The sequence below is a fragment of the Loxodonta africana genome, chromosome 3, assembly GCF_030014295.1.
Source record: "Loxodonta africana isolate mLoxAfr1 chromosome 3, mLoxAfr1.hap2, whole genome shotgun sequence".
Classification (NCBI taxonomy): Eukaryota; Metazoa; Chordata; class Mammalia; order Proboscidea; family Elephantidae; genus Loxodonta; species Loxodonta africana.
The window spans coordinates 55,893,452-55,908,787 of record NC_087344.1 but is presented as its reverse complement, the minus strand read 5'-3'; the positions used below and the strand labels follow the sequence as shown (position 1 = coordinate 55,908,787).

Genomic DNA, 15,336 nt, shown 5'->3' with positions numbered 1-15,336 from the left:
AAATATAGTAGCAGAGGGGGTAAAACATCAGTGAGACACCTTAGATTTGCCTTCCTGCCTCATCATTCAGGTGACTGCCCTTCCCATATGCACTACCCATGCACAAGAGCTGCTCTCGTCAGAGGTTAAACCAAAAAATTTCGGATTCAGGGGCTCCAGGCAAAGCTGAGATAGCTGAGGGTAGGGGTATACACTGCTGTACTGGGGATGCAGTGGAAGTGTATGTATTGAGCAGTCCTTTCCCCAACTTGGCACTCAGAGCCTAGGCTCCCGGGCTTTTACCCTCCAGGCCAAAGATACTGACTTAGGTTGATGTGTCATCCCATAGTAAAGACTAGTCAACTAGCCCCACACTGCAAAAACTTCCTGAAAGGCTTTTAGTACTTAACCTAACCATATCACCTACATATAACTTGCCTATAAGGAAAACCTTTTTCACTGAAGACTGTGTAATATTAACATTCCAAAACAGAATTACTTCAGTTGCCATATTAAGGCCTTTGAATTGTGATGTTGGATTTCTATTCCATGATATACTGTTTTCAGGTTTTTAAGTGATTGTAAGAGAAATCATTATATAGAAAAAACTATATAGAACATTGTGTAGAAATACATAGAAAAGCATTTATAGAGCATTATATAGAAAAAATATGTTTGATCTTTAATGCAATTGTTAACCTGAACATGTTAGCCTATTAGCCTTACAAAGATATGCTGGACTAACATTGCCCATTTCAGCCTGCATTTTCCTGAGCTAAATTATGGTTAAAAATAAATATACAAACTGCCTTGTTCATGGAGCCCTGTATTGACTTTGTCATAAGTAAAAGATTTTAAAGTTATTTTAACTCTGGTGGTGCTATGCAGTTTTTGGAGTAAGCCTTTATTTGCTGTTTGAACAGGAGGCCATGCAGTGTTTGGACGAGCTGAATGCCCAGGGCCTGCTGCATGTTTTTGTGAGAGTGGGAGTGGAGTCCACCCTGGAAAGGAGCCAGATCACCAGGGATCACATGGGTCAATTACTGTATCAACTGGTACAGTCAGAAAAACTCAGCAAACAGGAGTTTTTCAAAGGGTTGGTATTATCTTCAAGACTGGTATTCAGTTTCTAGGCTCTTAGGTGGGAGTTAATTTAAAAAGTACTTATATTTGTAAGTATTTAGCTTTTACCAAATAGGTAAATATTATGTCTATTGTAATACGTTGACAGTGTGTAGTAGTTTGGTTGATATGGCATTTTGTAGATTGTGCTAGGGCTTAAAGGTTACCGTCTGGTTTTCTTTATCTTATTGTTAGACCTATACCATGATAAGTTAACAGAGGCCCCCTAACCTCAGGGAAATTCTGAGGCCTTCATCGACCCATTTACATGTAAACCTCTGCATATCTTTTGAGGCAAAAAGCTTTTCTTTGTGCGAAAAACTCTGGAAAGTTGATTGAGACTGAAAAGCCTTATTTTTTCCATAAACTATGGTTATGTTGGTCATGAAGTGCTCGTTTCACCACTTTAGCCCCATAGAAGAGTATTAACTTTCAAGTTCTTAATGATTTAGTCTGTTGTAGGCTGATTTCAGTATGATTCCTGTGTACGAGTGGTTTGATGAAGTCTAGCTATCATTGGAGTTGTGTCCTCACTTTATCAGGTCCTGGTGTCCTTGTGATACACCATCACAGGTGCATGGATCAGATTATGTGTGGTACAGCCACAGAATCTTACCCAGGGTTAGGTTCTAGAATCAATGTTGAAGGCAAATACTGCATATGGTAAAAATGTTCATTTTAAGAGCCGCATTGTACCAAATGTAAACATAGAATCACACCCAGCACTACCAGATGCCCATTCTTTAGGACCTCCTGAGGGGACAGCAAATTCACATATCCTATCTTACATTTACTTGGGGCTCATTGAATGGAATGGCAGTCAAAATTCTGTACTATTTAAGTCATTTTTTTTGTAAGCTAGTGTTGTGTTAAGGACCCCTGGTTGCAAAATGGTTTAAGTAGAAGGTCTGTGGTCAGAACCAGGACTTCAAACCGGTTCAGTCATGGCCTATGAAGCAAAACCAGAACAGACTTGAATTTTTATAATTTGGGTGATCCAAAACAATAACCAGAATGGGAAAAATTGAGCCCTGGAATAAGAGACTAGGAAGGGGCATAGTGAGCCCTTTCAGGTGCTTGATGCAAGGGATCGGATTATTGGCAAAATTGTAGAAAGTGACACACATTCAGAGTGGCACAGTAGACCATCATCTTTGAGCGAGGCGCCGCTATTTCCAACTCTGCTTAAAATGCAACAGGCAAGAGATTTGGTTGCTATGCAATGAGCACACTATCTTTGTTTTCTAAGAGAGAGATTAGGTTTCTAGCGGGGCTTCGACCTGCAGTTTTTCCCGTTCCAGTTATCATTCTGGTTCACCCAAATTTTAAAAATTGGGAGAGGCAGAGCCAACATGGTGCTATAGACAGAAGCACCATGGTGTCCCATTGCATCAAAGACCTGAAAAGCTAAGTAAAACAGTTACAAGCATCAATCCTAGAACCCTAAGCATCAAATGAAGGGATAAGAACTTGATCAAGCACCAAAGAGAAGAAGAAACTGACAGGCAACAGAGAACAAGGAGAGCTATGGAGTGAAGGTCTCCTGCCAGCTAATGCAGCACGAATTCACCATCCTGGAGCACAGCCACCAAAGAACTCAGACAGGAAATACAAGAAGGCTACTTCATGGGTCTCCCAACAAGACACAGAGTACCTACTGCATACATCACATCTTCTCCCTTCCCTCCTGCCTATCTGCGCTGTGCACAGAGTGCCATACCCTCAAGCAGCACCAGCACGGACCCCTGGACCCTGCCCTACACTGCCCCCCTACCCCCCAGCCATGCCACCAGCCCCAGTTTGTGCTACAAATGACCCATCTTCGACCCCTTCCGCCGCTGGACCGGCCCTGCTGCACCATAGTTGAGTGGCCGCCCCTGCCCACTTGGACAAAGTGGTGAGAAGTATCATGCCCACAGATGAGGAAGCAACAAAACATGCCCAGCCCACCCTCCCAGGCATAACCAAATTTAAAAAAGCAGGATGAAACAAACAAACATACAATCAATAAACAAAGAAAATAATTCCTGAATGTCCCAGAGACAGCAGACCATATCAAAACATATTTTAAAAAGGACAACATGACTCCAGTAAAAAACCAAAATAAAATACCAGATGACCTTAGAGTAGAAGAAAAGACCCTGGGACTACCTGATAAGGAATTCAAAAGTGTAATATTCAGGGCTTTCCAGCAGATTAGGAAAGAGATGAAGGAAAATACAGACAAAACTAAGGAAAAAATATGCAAAATCATGGAAAATCTTTAAAATCAGGGAAAACACAGAGCAATGGAAGATTTTGGGAAAGTAATACAGGAACAAAATGTAAAAATAAACAACCAGAAATTATACAAAAACAGCAGTTAGAAATCCAGAAGAAACAAGATTTCAGAAATGGACAATGCAATAGAAGGTTTTAGGAGCAAATTTGAAACAGTGGAAGACAGGATCAGCAAAATTGAAGACAAATCCTCGGGTACCACTTTGAGGAAAAAATGAAGAAAACCTGAGAACTATGTGGGATACAATCAAGAGCAAAAATTTACATGTGATTGGTGTTCAAGGATGGGGAGAAAATGGAAAACAGGAGATCATTGAAGATTTACTAACAGAAAACTTCTCTAATATCATGAAAGATGAAAAGATCATGCAAGAAACTCAATGAACACCATATAGGGTAGACCTCAAAAGAAACTCATAATCACACTCGCCAAAACCAAAGACAAAGAATCCTGACAGCAGCTCACATACAAAGGGGAAACAATAGGACCAAGCTCAGCAGAAACCATGCAAGCAAGAAGGCAATGGGGTGAAATATATAAAACCTTGAAAGAAAAAAAATTGCCAGCCAAGAATAATATGTCCTGCAAAACTGTCATTCAAATATGATGGTGAAATTAGGACATTTCCAGATAAACAGAAATTAAGGGAATATGTAAAAACCAAACCAAACTTATAGGAATTATTAAAGGGAGTCCTTCAGTTGGAAAACTAACAACATCAGATAACAACCTAAATGTAGGGCACAGGACAGCATCAGCCAGATACCAACCTAGGTAGTGAACTCTCAAAGATAAAACAAAACTAAAAAAGATTTGCAACAGGGAACCAGAGACATCAATCTGACAACAACATCAGAAACAATGAAAGAGGGAATATGCATGTAGGTATAGAACTTTGAAATGAAGAGGAAGTGAAGGTGATATCAAGTAATAAAAGATTGGTTCAAACTTAGGAAGATAGGGGTAAATTTCAAAGAAAGTTAACAAACCTCATCAAGATGAAGAAGAAAAACAAGATCTCAGTAAACACAAAATCTACAAAAACAAAAGAAATAACAACCAAAAAAAAAAAATCCAAAAGCAAAAGGAATTCAGCCCAGAAGAGTAAGAGGAACAAAGAAAACATCAGCACCATGAAAAAAAAGCACTACAAAATAACAGCAATAAGCACACCCATCGATAATCACACTGAACATAAATGGCTTAAATGCACCCATAAAGACAGCGACAGAATGGATCTAAAAAAAAAAAAAAAAAAACAGGACCCATCAGTATGCTTGCTGTCTACAAGAGACACACCTTAGAAAAAAAGACATAAATATATTAAAAACCAAAGAATGGAAAAATATGTAACCAACAGCAACCAAAGAAGAGCAGGTGTGGCAATACTAATCTCAGGTAAAATAGACTGTAAAACAAAATCCACTGTAAAAGACAAAGAAGAACATTATATAATGATTAAAGGGACAGTCCACCATGAGGACATAACCATAATAAGTATCTATGCACCCAATGGAAGGACTCCAAAATACATAAACCCTAACTGCACTGAAAAGAGAAATTGACAGTCCCACAATAATAGTAGGAAACTTGAACACACCACTCTTGGTAAGGGACAGAACATCTAGAAAGAAACTCAGCGAAGATGCAGAAGATCTAAAGGCCACAGTCAACCAACTTAACCTCACAGACATATATAGAACATTCCACCCAACAGCAGCAAAGTATACATTCTCTCCCAAGTACATGGAATGTTCTCCAGAATAGACCATATCTTAGGCCACAGAACAATCCTCAACAAAATCCAAACCATTAAGATAATACAAAGCATCTTCTCTGATCGCAACGCTATCAAAGTAGAAATTAATAACAGAAAGACAAGGAAAAAAATCAAATACATGGAAACTGAATAACACTTTACTTAGAAACCATTGGGTAATAGAAGAAATCAAAGATGGAATAAAAAAAATTTCTAGAACCAAACAAGAATGAAAACACATCATATGAAAACCTTTGGGACACAGCAAAGACAGTCCTCAGAGGTCAATTTATAGCAATAGATGCACACATCAAAAAAGAAGACAGGGACAAAATCCAAACATTAGCTTTACAACTCAAACAAACAGAACAGCAAAAGAAGCCCACAGCCACCAGAAGAAAGGAAATGATAAAGATCAGAGTAGAAGTAACTAGAGAATAGAAAAATAATAGAAGAAATCAACAAAAACAAAAGTTGATTCTTTGAAAGGAACAACAAAATCGACAAACCATTGACCAAATTGACAAAAGAAAAACTGGAGAGGATACAAATAACCCAAATAAATATAATGGGGGACATTACAACAGACCCAACTGAAATAAAAAAGATCATAACAGAGTACTTTGAAAAACTATTTTCCAACAAATTTGGAAACCTAAAGGAAATGGACAAATTTCTAGAAACACACTACCTACCTCAACTAACGAAACTGAGGTCAAAAATCTGAACAGACTCATAATGACAGAATAATTGAAAAGGTAATTTAAAAAAAAAAAAAAAACTTCCATCAAAAAAAGCCCTTGGCTTCACTGGAGAATTCTAACAAACGGTCAGAGAAGAGCTCACATCAGTACTACACAAATTAGTCCAGAGCATAGAAAAGGAAAGGATACCTCGAAATTCATTCTGTGAAGCCAGCATAACCCTGATACCTAAACCAGGCAAAGATAACCACAAAAAAAAAAGAAAATTACATACCAGTATCTCTCATGAATATAGATGCAAAAATTCTCAACAGAATTGTAGCTAATAGAATTCAGCATCATATAAAAAATAATAATAATACACTCTTAACAAGTGGGATTCATACCACATATGCAAGGATGGTTCAACATTAGAAAATCAATCAACGTAATCCACCACATAAAAAAACAAAAGAATCACATGATCATCTCAATCAGCATAGAAAAAGCATTCAATAAAGTCCAAACAGCCTTTCCCGATAAAAACTCTCAAAAAATAGGAATAGAAGGGAAATTCCTCTGCATAATAAAGGGCATCTATACAAAACCAACAGCCAACATCATTCTCAACAGAGAGAGGCCGTAAACATTCCCCCCTGAGAACAGGAATAAGACAAGGATTGCCCTTATCACTATTCCTGTTTAATATTGTGCTGGAAGTCGTATCTAAAGCAATAAGGCAAGAAGAAGAAATAAAGGGCATCTAAATTAGTAAGGAAAAAGTAAACTATCCCCAATTGCAGATGATATGATACTATACATAGAGAATCCAAAAGACTCCGTAAGAAAACTCTTGGAACTAATAGATTCAGCAGAGTAGCAAGATACAAGATAAACATAAAAATCGGTTGGATTTCTATATACCAATAAAGAGAACTGCGAAAAGGAAATCAGGAAAGCAACATCATTTATAATAGCCCCTAAAAAATAAAATACTTAGAAATAAATCTAACCAGGGATGTAAAAGACCTATACAAAGCTAACTACAAAATACTACTGCGAGAAATTAAAGAGACCTACATAAATTGAAAATCCTATCATGCTCATGGGTACATAGACTCAACATTGTGAAAATGTCAATTCTACCCAAAGCAGTCTGCAAATACAGTGCAGTCGCTATCCAAATGCCAATAGTATTCTTTAGCAAGATGGAAAAACTAATCTTTAACTTTCTGTGGAAAGGAAAGTGGCCTCGGATAGGTAAAGCATTATTGAAGAAAAACAAAGTCAGAGACCTCATACTACCTGACCTCAGAATGTACTGTTCAGCTACAGGAGTCAAAACTGCCTGGTACTGGTACAACAACAGACACGCTGACCAATGGAACAGAATCGAGAACCCAGATATAAATCCATCCCCCCACGCCCACCTGAGCTTCGACAAAGGCCTGAAGTCCGTTAAATGAGGAAAAGACAGCCTTCTTAACAAATGGTGCTAACCAAACTGGATGCCCATCTGTAAAAAAATTAAACCAGGACTCATACCTCACAACATATGCAAAAACTAATTCAAAATAGATCAAAGACCTAAATATAAAACCAAAAACGGTGAAGATCATGGAAGAAAAAATTGGATCAGTACTAGAGGCCCTAATACATGGCATAAATAGGATACAAGCCATAACTAACGATACTCAAACACCGGGAGATAAGCTAGATAACAGATCTTCTAAAAATTAAGCATGCTCATCAAAAGACTTCACTAAAAGAGTAAAAAGAGAATCACATAGTAGGAAAAAAAAATTGGCTATGACATATCCAACAAAGGTCTAACCTGTAAAATCTATAGGAAAATCTAACATGTCTGCAACAAAAAAGACAAGTAATCCAGTGAAAAGTGGGCAAAGGATATGAACAGACATTTGACCAAAGAAGACATTCAGGCAGCTAACAGACACGTGAGGAAACACTCATGATCACTTAGCCATTAGAGAAATGTAAATCAAAACTGCAGTGAGATACCATCTCACTCCGTCATTACTGGTACAAATCGAAAAACAGAAAATAATAAATGTTGGAGAGGCTACAGGGAGATTGGAACTCTTAAGCACTGCTGGTGGGAATGCAAAATGCTACAACCATTTTGGAAAACCATATGACACTTCCTTAAAAAACTAGAAATGGAAATACCATATGATCCAGCAATCCCACTCCTAGGAATATATCCTAGAGAAATAAAAGCCATCACATGAATAGACACATGCACACCCATGTTCGTTGCAGCATTATTCACAATAGCAAAAAGATGGAAATAACCTAAATGCCTGTCAGCAGATGAATGGATGAACAAACTTCGGTACATATACACAGTGGAATACTATGCAACAATGAAGAACAATGATGAATCTGTGAAACATCTCATAACATGGATGAATCTGGAGGGCATTATGCTGAGTGAAATAAGTCAATCACAAAAGGACAAATACTGTCTGTATGAGACCACTATTATAAAAACTCATGAAAAGGTTTATACAGAATAATCTTTCATGTTTACAAAGGAGGAGAGGTGTAAACAATAGATAAGTGGTAATTTTGTTGAAGGGTAAGACAGTATACAATACTGGGGAAGTCAGCATAATTTGACCAAGGCAAAGTCATAGAAGTTTTATTAAACATGTCCAAACTTCCTGAGGGGCCAAGTTACTGGGCTGAGGGTTGGGGGACCATGGTCTTGAGGGACATCTAGCTCAATTGGAATAACATGTGTATAAAGAATATATGCTACATCCTACTGCGGTGAGTAGTGTCTGGGTTCTTAAAAGCTTGTGAGTGGCCATCTGAGATATTCTACTGTTTCCACCCTGTCTAGAGCAAGGGAGAATGAAGAAAACCAAAGACAAAGTGAAAGATTAGTCCAAAGGACTAAGGGACCACGACTACCACAGCCTCCACCAGACTGAGTCCAGGGCAACTAGATGGTGCCCAGCTACCACCACTGACTGCTGTGACAGGGATCACAATAGAGTCCCAGACAGCTGGAGAAAAATATAGAACAAAATTCAAACTCATAAAAAAGACTAGACTTACTGGTCTGACAGATACTGGAGAAACCCCAAGAGTATGGTACCCAGACACCCTTTTTACTCAGTACTGATGTTACTCCTGAGGCTCACCCTTCAGCCAAAGATTAGACAGGCCCGTAAAACAGTAGTACAAGTAGCTCAACCATGTACATGAGACTAAATGGGCACAACAGCCCAGGGGTAAGGACTAGAAGGCAAGAGGGGCAGGAAAGCTGGACAAATGGAAATGGGGAACCCAGGGTCAAGAAAGGGAGAGTTTTGACATGTCGTGGGGTTGGCAACCAATGTCATAAAACAATATGTCTATTAAGTGTTTAATGAGAAACTAATTTGCTATATAAACCTTCACCTAAAGCACAATTAAACATTTTAAAAAATAAGAGAAATTTGGGTCTATTCTGCTTTCACTTCCTAAGCCATGACTGAACCTAGAAGAACCAGTTCGAAGCCCTGGTTTGAACCCACCCAGCGTTTTCACAGGAGGAAAGACCTGGGGATCTGCTTCCATAAAGATTACAGCCTAGGATACCCTATGGGGTAGTCTTACTCTATCCTATAGGGTTGCTATGAGTCGAAATTGACTCCAAGTCACCCAGCAACTGTTTTCTTGTAAATTAAATGTGAAAAAAAAAAAATCCAGTTGCAGGCGATTCCGACTACCAGCAACACGCCACGTGTGTCGGAGTAGAACTGCGCTCCACAGGGCTCTCAATGGCCGGCTCTTCAGGAGGAGATCACTAGGGCTTTGTTCTGAGGCGCCTCTGGGTGAACTCGGACTGCCAACTTTTTGGCTAGTAGCCGAAAGCAGCAACCATTTGCACCCCTCAGGAATTCCAAATTATATGTACTGCTGAAATGTCACTGTATTTTTATATTTTGGCTTTGTCATAAATAAACAATTTTAAAGTTAAAAAGTCTTATTCATTTTAAATATGATCCAGTGTCTTAGAATAGTGTAACAGCTGTATGCCAAGGTTGAATATTCTTAGGAATAATTACACATTTGATTTTGTGAGGAATGATGATGTTGGCTTAAGGTAGTGAGAAATGATGTATACAGGCAGTCCCCAGGTCACAAACGTCTGACTTAATACAACCCGTACTTATGAACCAACCCTCGTAAAGCCTGTTATATTAAAAATTTAACGTACATGCAATGGTTCGTAACAATAAATGAACACAACTTTGCGATGTGCATGAAAACATTATTACTGTATTATGTTAAAGACATTTTAGTGTATCTGGAAGCATTTCTTTAATGGTTTATATGCATAAAATGATACAGTAGATACTAAGACAAATACTTGACCAACTGACGTTAGATACGAACCTAACCTAACTGTCGAAATTTACATACAAATTTGACTTAAAGACAGACTTAGGAACAAACTCATTTGTAATCAGGGACTGCCTGTACTTGCCCCTAGGATCAGAAAAGTTACCTTTAAGTAATAAGCTAGATTTCTCCTAATTCAGAGTTAAGACCATTTGATCCAGCTGACTTAGTTAGAAACTTTGGCAAAAGTTGTTATAGTGGTTGGCCTTTAAAGCCAGGATGGTTTCCCAATTTTATAAGAAAAATTTGTGGTTCATCCCAGTACTAACCAGTACAAACAGTAAGAGCAAGTGAGGATATGTACACCACCCTCATAAACTCAGTTCTGCCCACAGTTCACTTGAATAAGCACCAAGGTTCAGAAACTATAGTTGGGGTATATCAATTTATAAATATTTGCTTTTTATCCAGGTATTATATTTACCAGTAAATTCTAGAAATGAGACTTGGATTTCTGTTTGCCACTTTCTCTCTTCAAACTGCTCACAGAAGCTGATTCAGATCTGGACAGAACCCAGGAAGTGTGGTGTAGCTTCATTCACTTTGGTTGAACTTGTTAGGTATTAGCTTCGTTTCTAGGATATCTCAGACATTTGCATTTCCCTTTGTGGGGTTCCTTGAGGAAAAAGTGTCATATTCAGACATGATGACTATGCTTTCGTTGGCAGTGGTGCTATTGCTGCTGCTGGCAATAAATACCACAGCCATGACCTTTGTGTTAAGACAGAAAATTAGATTAAGATTTCTGTATCTCAGCAACTACTTCATCTTTCTCTACTCCTTCTGCTAGAGGTAATGCAGTGGCCCAAGGCCTAGCTTTTAATACTTAGTTAAACCAGGCCATCCTCAGATCAACACCCGCAACATGTATTCTTCCCTAAATGGAGAGGCCTGGCAATTTAGTGCCCATCTTTTTTTAAGATGGAAGCAAAGAAGTAGCCTGTGTCAGTATCCTCCAAGAGCCTTCTGGCATACTAGTAGATTGTAGTTTCCCAATCATTTCTAAAGCCCAAGTTATAATAGTAAATACTGTCTAGACAGGCCATGTCACTGGAGCCATGGAAATGCCCTAGATCTTTTGTCTCTAACCCCAACATCCGAAGATCTCTGTCCTTCTATTTCCATAGTATTGTGGGACAGCATAGTATTTGGGGGAGGTCAGCTCCCTTGGATGCTGTTATTGCTTTGATGGCAACTTCTAAGGAGTTGTGGGAACAGTTTTGGCCTAGTTCCAAGCCAGGGATACCTGGGAAATGTGGAAAGAAAGAAGGCCTCCTAGCTTACTGGTCTGTAATAGACCAGTGCTCCATCTGCAGTTTTTCCCTGCAGTTCCTATTTAGTAAAGTAGATACAAGCTTCAAATAGGCTCTTAGTGTCAAGCTGTTTATAAATAAAGCTTAGGCCCTTTGGAGTTTTTCTTACAAGATGCTGTATCACTGCTGAGCATAATAGTTTGCTTTAACTTCAAAAGTCAACATTAAGCCTTCCTCTTAAAATTTTCAGGACTGGAATCTAATATTTAATTGATGCAAATTATGTATGCCTGCTGCTGTGGAGTCGATTCTGACTCATAGCCACCTTATATGACAGAGTAGAACTGCCCAGTAGGGTTCTGAAGGAGCACTTGGTGGATTCGAACTGCCAGCCTTTTGGTTAACAGCCAAACTCTTAACCACTATACCACCAGGGCTTCCAAATTATATATAACCAAACCCGTTGCTGTCAAGTAGATTCTGACTCATAGCGACCCTATAGGACAGAGCAGAACTGCCCCATAGAGTTTCCAAGGAGCACCTGGTAGATTCGAACTGCCGACCTTTCGGTTAGCAGCCATAGCACTTAACCACTACCCCACCAGGGTTTCTAAATGGTGTATAGGTAGACACATTTCAAAATTTAAGAAAGAATGTAAACTTCTTTTTAAAAAACTGCCCAATAAAAGTTAAGTGTAGTTCTCTACAAGCTACAGAATTGGAATGGCTTTGTGAGTGTAACATATAAATGAAAACCAGGATGGTAAAAATTGGAGTTGGTAATAAACAATATACGTGCCTGTTTTAGTTATCAGGTGCTGCTGTAACAGAAATACCACACGTGGATGGTTTTAACAAAGAGAAATTTATTCTCTCACAGTCTAGTAGGCTAGAAGTCCGAATTCAGGGTGCCAGCTCCAAGGGAAGGCTTTCTGCCTCTGTCGGTTCTGGGGGAAGGTCCTTGTCATCGGTCTTCCTCTGATCAAGGAACTTCTCAGCACAGGAACCCAGAGTCCAAAGGAAGTGCTCTGCTACCAGTGCTGCATTCTTGGTGGTATGAAGTCCTCCTGTCTCTCTGCTGGCTTCTCTCTTTTGTATCTCAAAATATAATCTAATCTTATAGATTGAGCCCTGCCTCATTAACATAACTGTCTCTACTCCTGCCTCATTAACATCATAGAGGTAGAATTTATATCCTATAGGAAAATCAAAAGAAGATGGAAGGAATACATAGAGTCTTTATACCAAAAAGAATTAGTCGATGTTCAACCATTTCAGGAGGTGGCATATGATCAGGAACCGATGGTAGTGAAGGAAGAAGTCCAAGCTGCTCTGAAGGCATTGGCGAAAAACAAGGCTCCAGGAATTGATGGAATATCAATTGAGGTGTTTCAACAAATAGATGCAGTGCTGGAGGTGCTCACTCGTCTATGCCAAGAAATATGGAAAACAGCTTCCTGGCCAACTGACTGGAAGAGATCCGTATTTATGCCTATTCCCAAGAAGGGTGATCCAACCGAATGTGGAAATTATACAACAGTATCATTAATATCACATGCAAGCAAAATTTTGCTGAAGATCATTCCAAAACGGCTGCAGCAGTATATCAACAGGGAACTGCCAGAAATTCAGGCCAGTTTCAGCAGAGGGCGTGGAACCAGGGATATCATTGCTGATGTCAGATGGATCCTGGCTGAAAGCAGAGAATACCAGAAGGATGTTTACCTGTGTTTTATTGACTGTGCAAAGGTATTCGACTGTGTGGATCATAACAAATTATGGATAACACTGCGAAGAATGGGAATTCCAGAACACTTAATTGTGCTCACGAACTTTTACATAGATCAAGAGGCAGTTGTTTGGACAGAACAAGGGGATAACGCGTGGTTTAAAGTCAGGAAAGGTGTGCGACAGGGTTGTATTCTTTCACCATACTTACTCAATCTGTATGCTGAGCAAATAATCCGAGAAGCTGGACTATATGAAGAAGAACAGGGAATCAGGATTGGAGGAAGACTGATCAACAATCTGCGTCATGCAGATGACACAACCTTGCTTGCTGAAAGTGAAGAGGATTTGAAGCACTTACTAATGAAGATCAAAGACCACAGCCTTCAATATGGATTGCACCTCAACATAGAACAAAAATCCTCACAACTGGACCAATGAGCAACATCATGATAAATGGAGAAAAGATTGAAGTTGTCAAGGATTTCATTTTACTTGCATCCACAATCAACAGCCATGGAAGCAGCAGTCAAGAAATCAAAAGATGCATTGCATTGGGTAAATCTGCTGCAAAGGACCTCTTAACATGTGGAAGAGCAAAGATGTCACCTGGAAGACTAAGGTGCGCCCGACCCAAGCCATGGTATTTTCAGTCGCATCATATGCACGTGAAAGCTGGACAGTGAATAAGGAAGACTGAAGAAGAATTAACACTTTTGAATTGTGGTGTTGGCGAAGAATGTTGAATATACCATGGACTGCCAAAAGAACGAACAAACCTGTCTTAGAAGAAGTACAACCAGAATGCTGCTTAGAAACAAGGATGGCGAGACTGCGTCTTACATACTTGGGACATGTTGTCAGGAGGTATCAGTCCCTGGAGAAGAACATCATGATTGGCAGAGTACAGGGTCAGCAGAAAAGAGGAAGACCCTCAGTGAGGTGGATTGACACAGTGGCTGTAAAAATGAGCTCAAGCATAACAATGATTGTAAGGATAGCTCAGGACCAGGCAGTGTTTCATTCTGTTGTGCATGGGGTCACTATGAGTCGGAACCGATTCGACGGCACCTAACAGCAGGAAAATCACATCAAATGACAAAATAGTGGACACCCACACAATACTGGGAATCATGGCCTAGCCAAATTGATGCACATTTTGGGGGGCACAATTCAATCCATAACATTCCACCCTTTGGCCCCCCAAAATTCATGAGTTTGCCACGTGTAAAACACATTCATCCCACCATATTGTAGCAAAAGTGTTAAATGAACTCCAAGTCCAAAAGAGAAAGTCTTCCCCTGAAACTGGCACCCTGAATTCAGATTTCTAGCCTACTTGAATGTGAGAGAATAAATTTTTCTTTGTTGAAGCCATCCACTTGTGGTATTTCTGTTGTAGCAGCACTAGTTAACTAAAACAGTGCCCTATAGGAAATGATATATTAATATTTCACTTTGGAGGATGTTTGTTGGAGAAGAAATTCTTTATCTTGACTACTTTTTTGTAACTTTTGTTGCTCATGGCAGTTCTGCCTTGGTAAAAAGATACTATTTAGAGCTTGTACAAGACATCCATACCTATTTTCAAATGCAGAATTGCTGAGATACTTGTTAGCAATGAAAAAGATCCTATTTGCTTACAAGGCAAGATCTGGTTTAAGTAGTCTTTTTTCTAGTAATCCTTTGAGTATGATACTGAAGTATTAGTAGACTTTTCATCTTTTTATTTATTTCTTCTTCTTACCTGTAGTTAGAGTCACTTTTATTTTTCATAATAATACTTGACCAGTCTGATTTTTAGATATCTCCACTATCTCTTCCTTGTTTATCTACAGCAAGATTGACATTGTTATTGAGTGATCATAATACAAATTGTGGAATATGCTGCTGACAATATAATTTTCAATTATGGTAGCATTATTTAGCTCTTCTAAGAGATTTCTGGTCAGTTTTTTTTTAATCTATATTTTAAGGAAAATTTCTAACTTTTAAGCATGTACCCCTTTCTTCAATTAAATATTAGATATACCAAAAGCCATTGGCTGTTGAGTCGATTCTGACTTATAGCGACCCTATAGGACAGAGTAGAACTGCCCCATAGACTTCCCA

The 15,336-nt window shown here is 39.0% G+C and overlaps 1 protein-coding gene across 19 annotated transcripts in view; it reads left to right on the top strand.

The window, feature by feature from the left end:
• The window catches only part of EIF4G3 (eukaryotic translation initiation factor 4 gamma 3), a 389,785-nt gene that overhangs the window by 353,073 nt on the left and 21,376 nt on the right, over nt 1-15,336 (top strand). For 17 of the 19 annotated variants that reach the window (XM_064281426.1, XM_064281421.1, XM_023551957.2 and 14 more), the window contains one exon: nt 903-1,075. In XM_064281426.1, the coding sequence (XP_064137496.1) occupies nt 903-1,075 (173 nt within the window). Of the gene's footprint in view, nt 1-902; nt 1,076-9,323; nt 9,524-9,547; nt 11,517-15,336 lie in introns of those variants that run through there. The other 2 variants (XM_064281422.1, XM_064281423.1) reach the window with 2 other exon arrangements.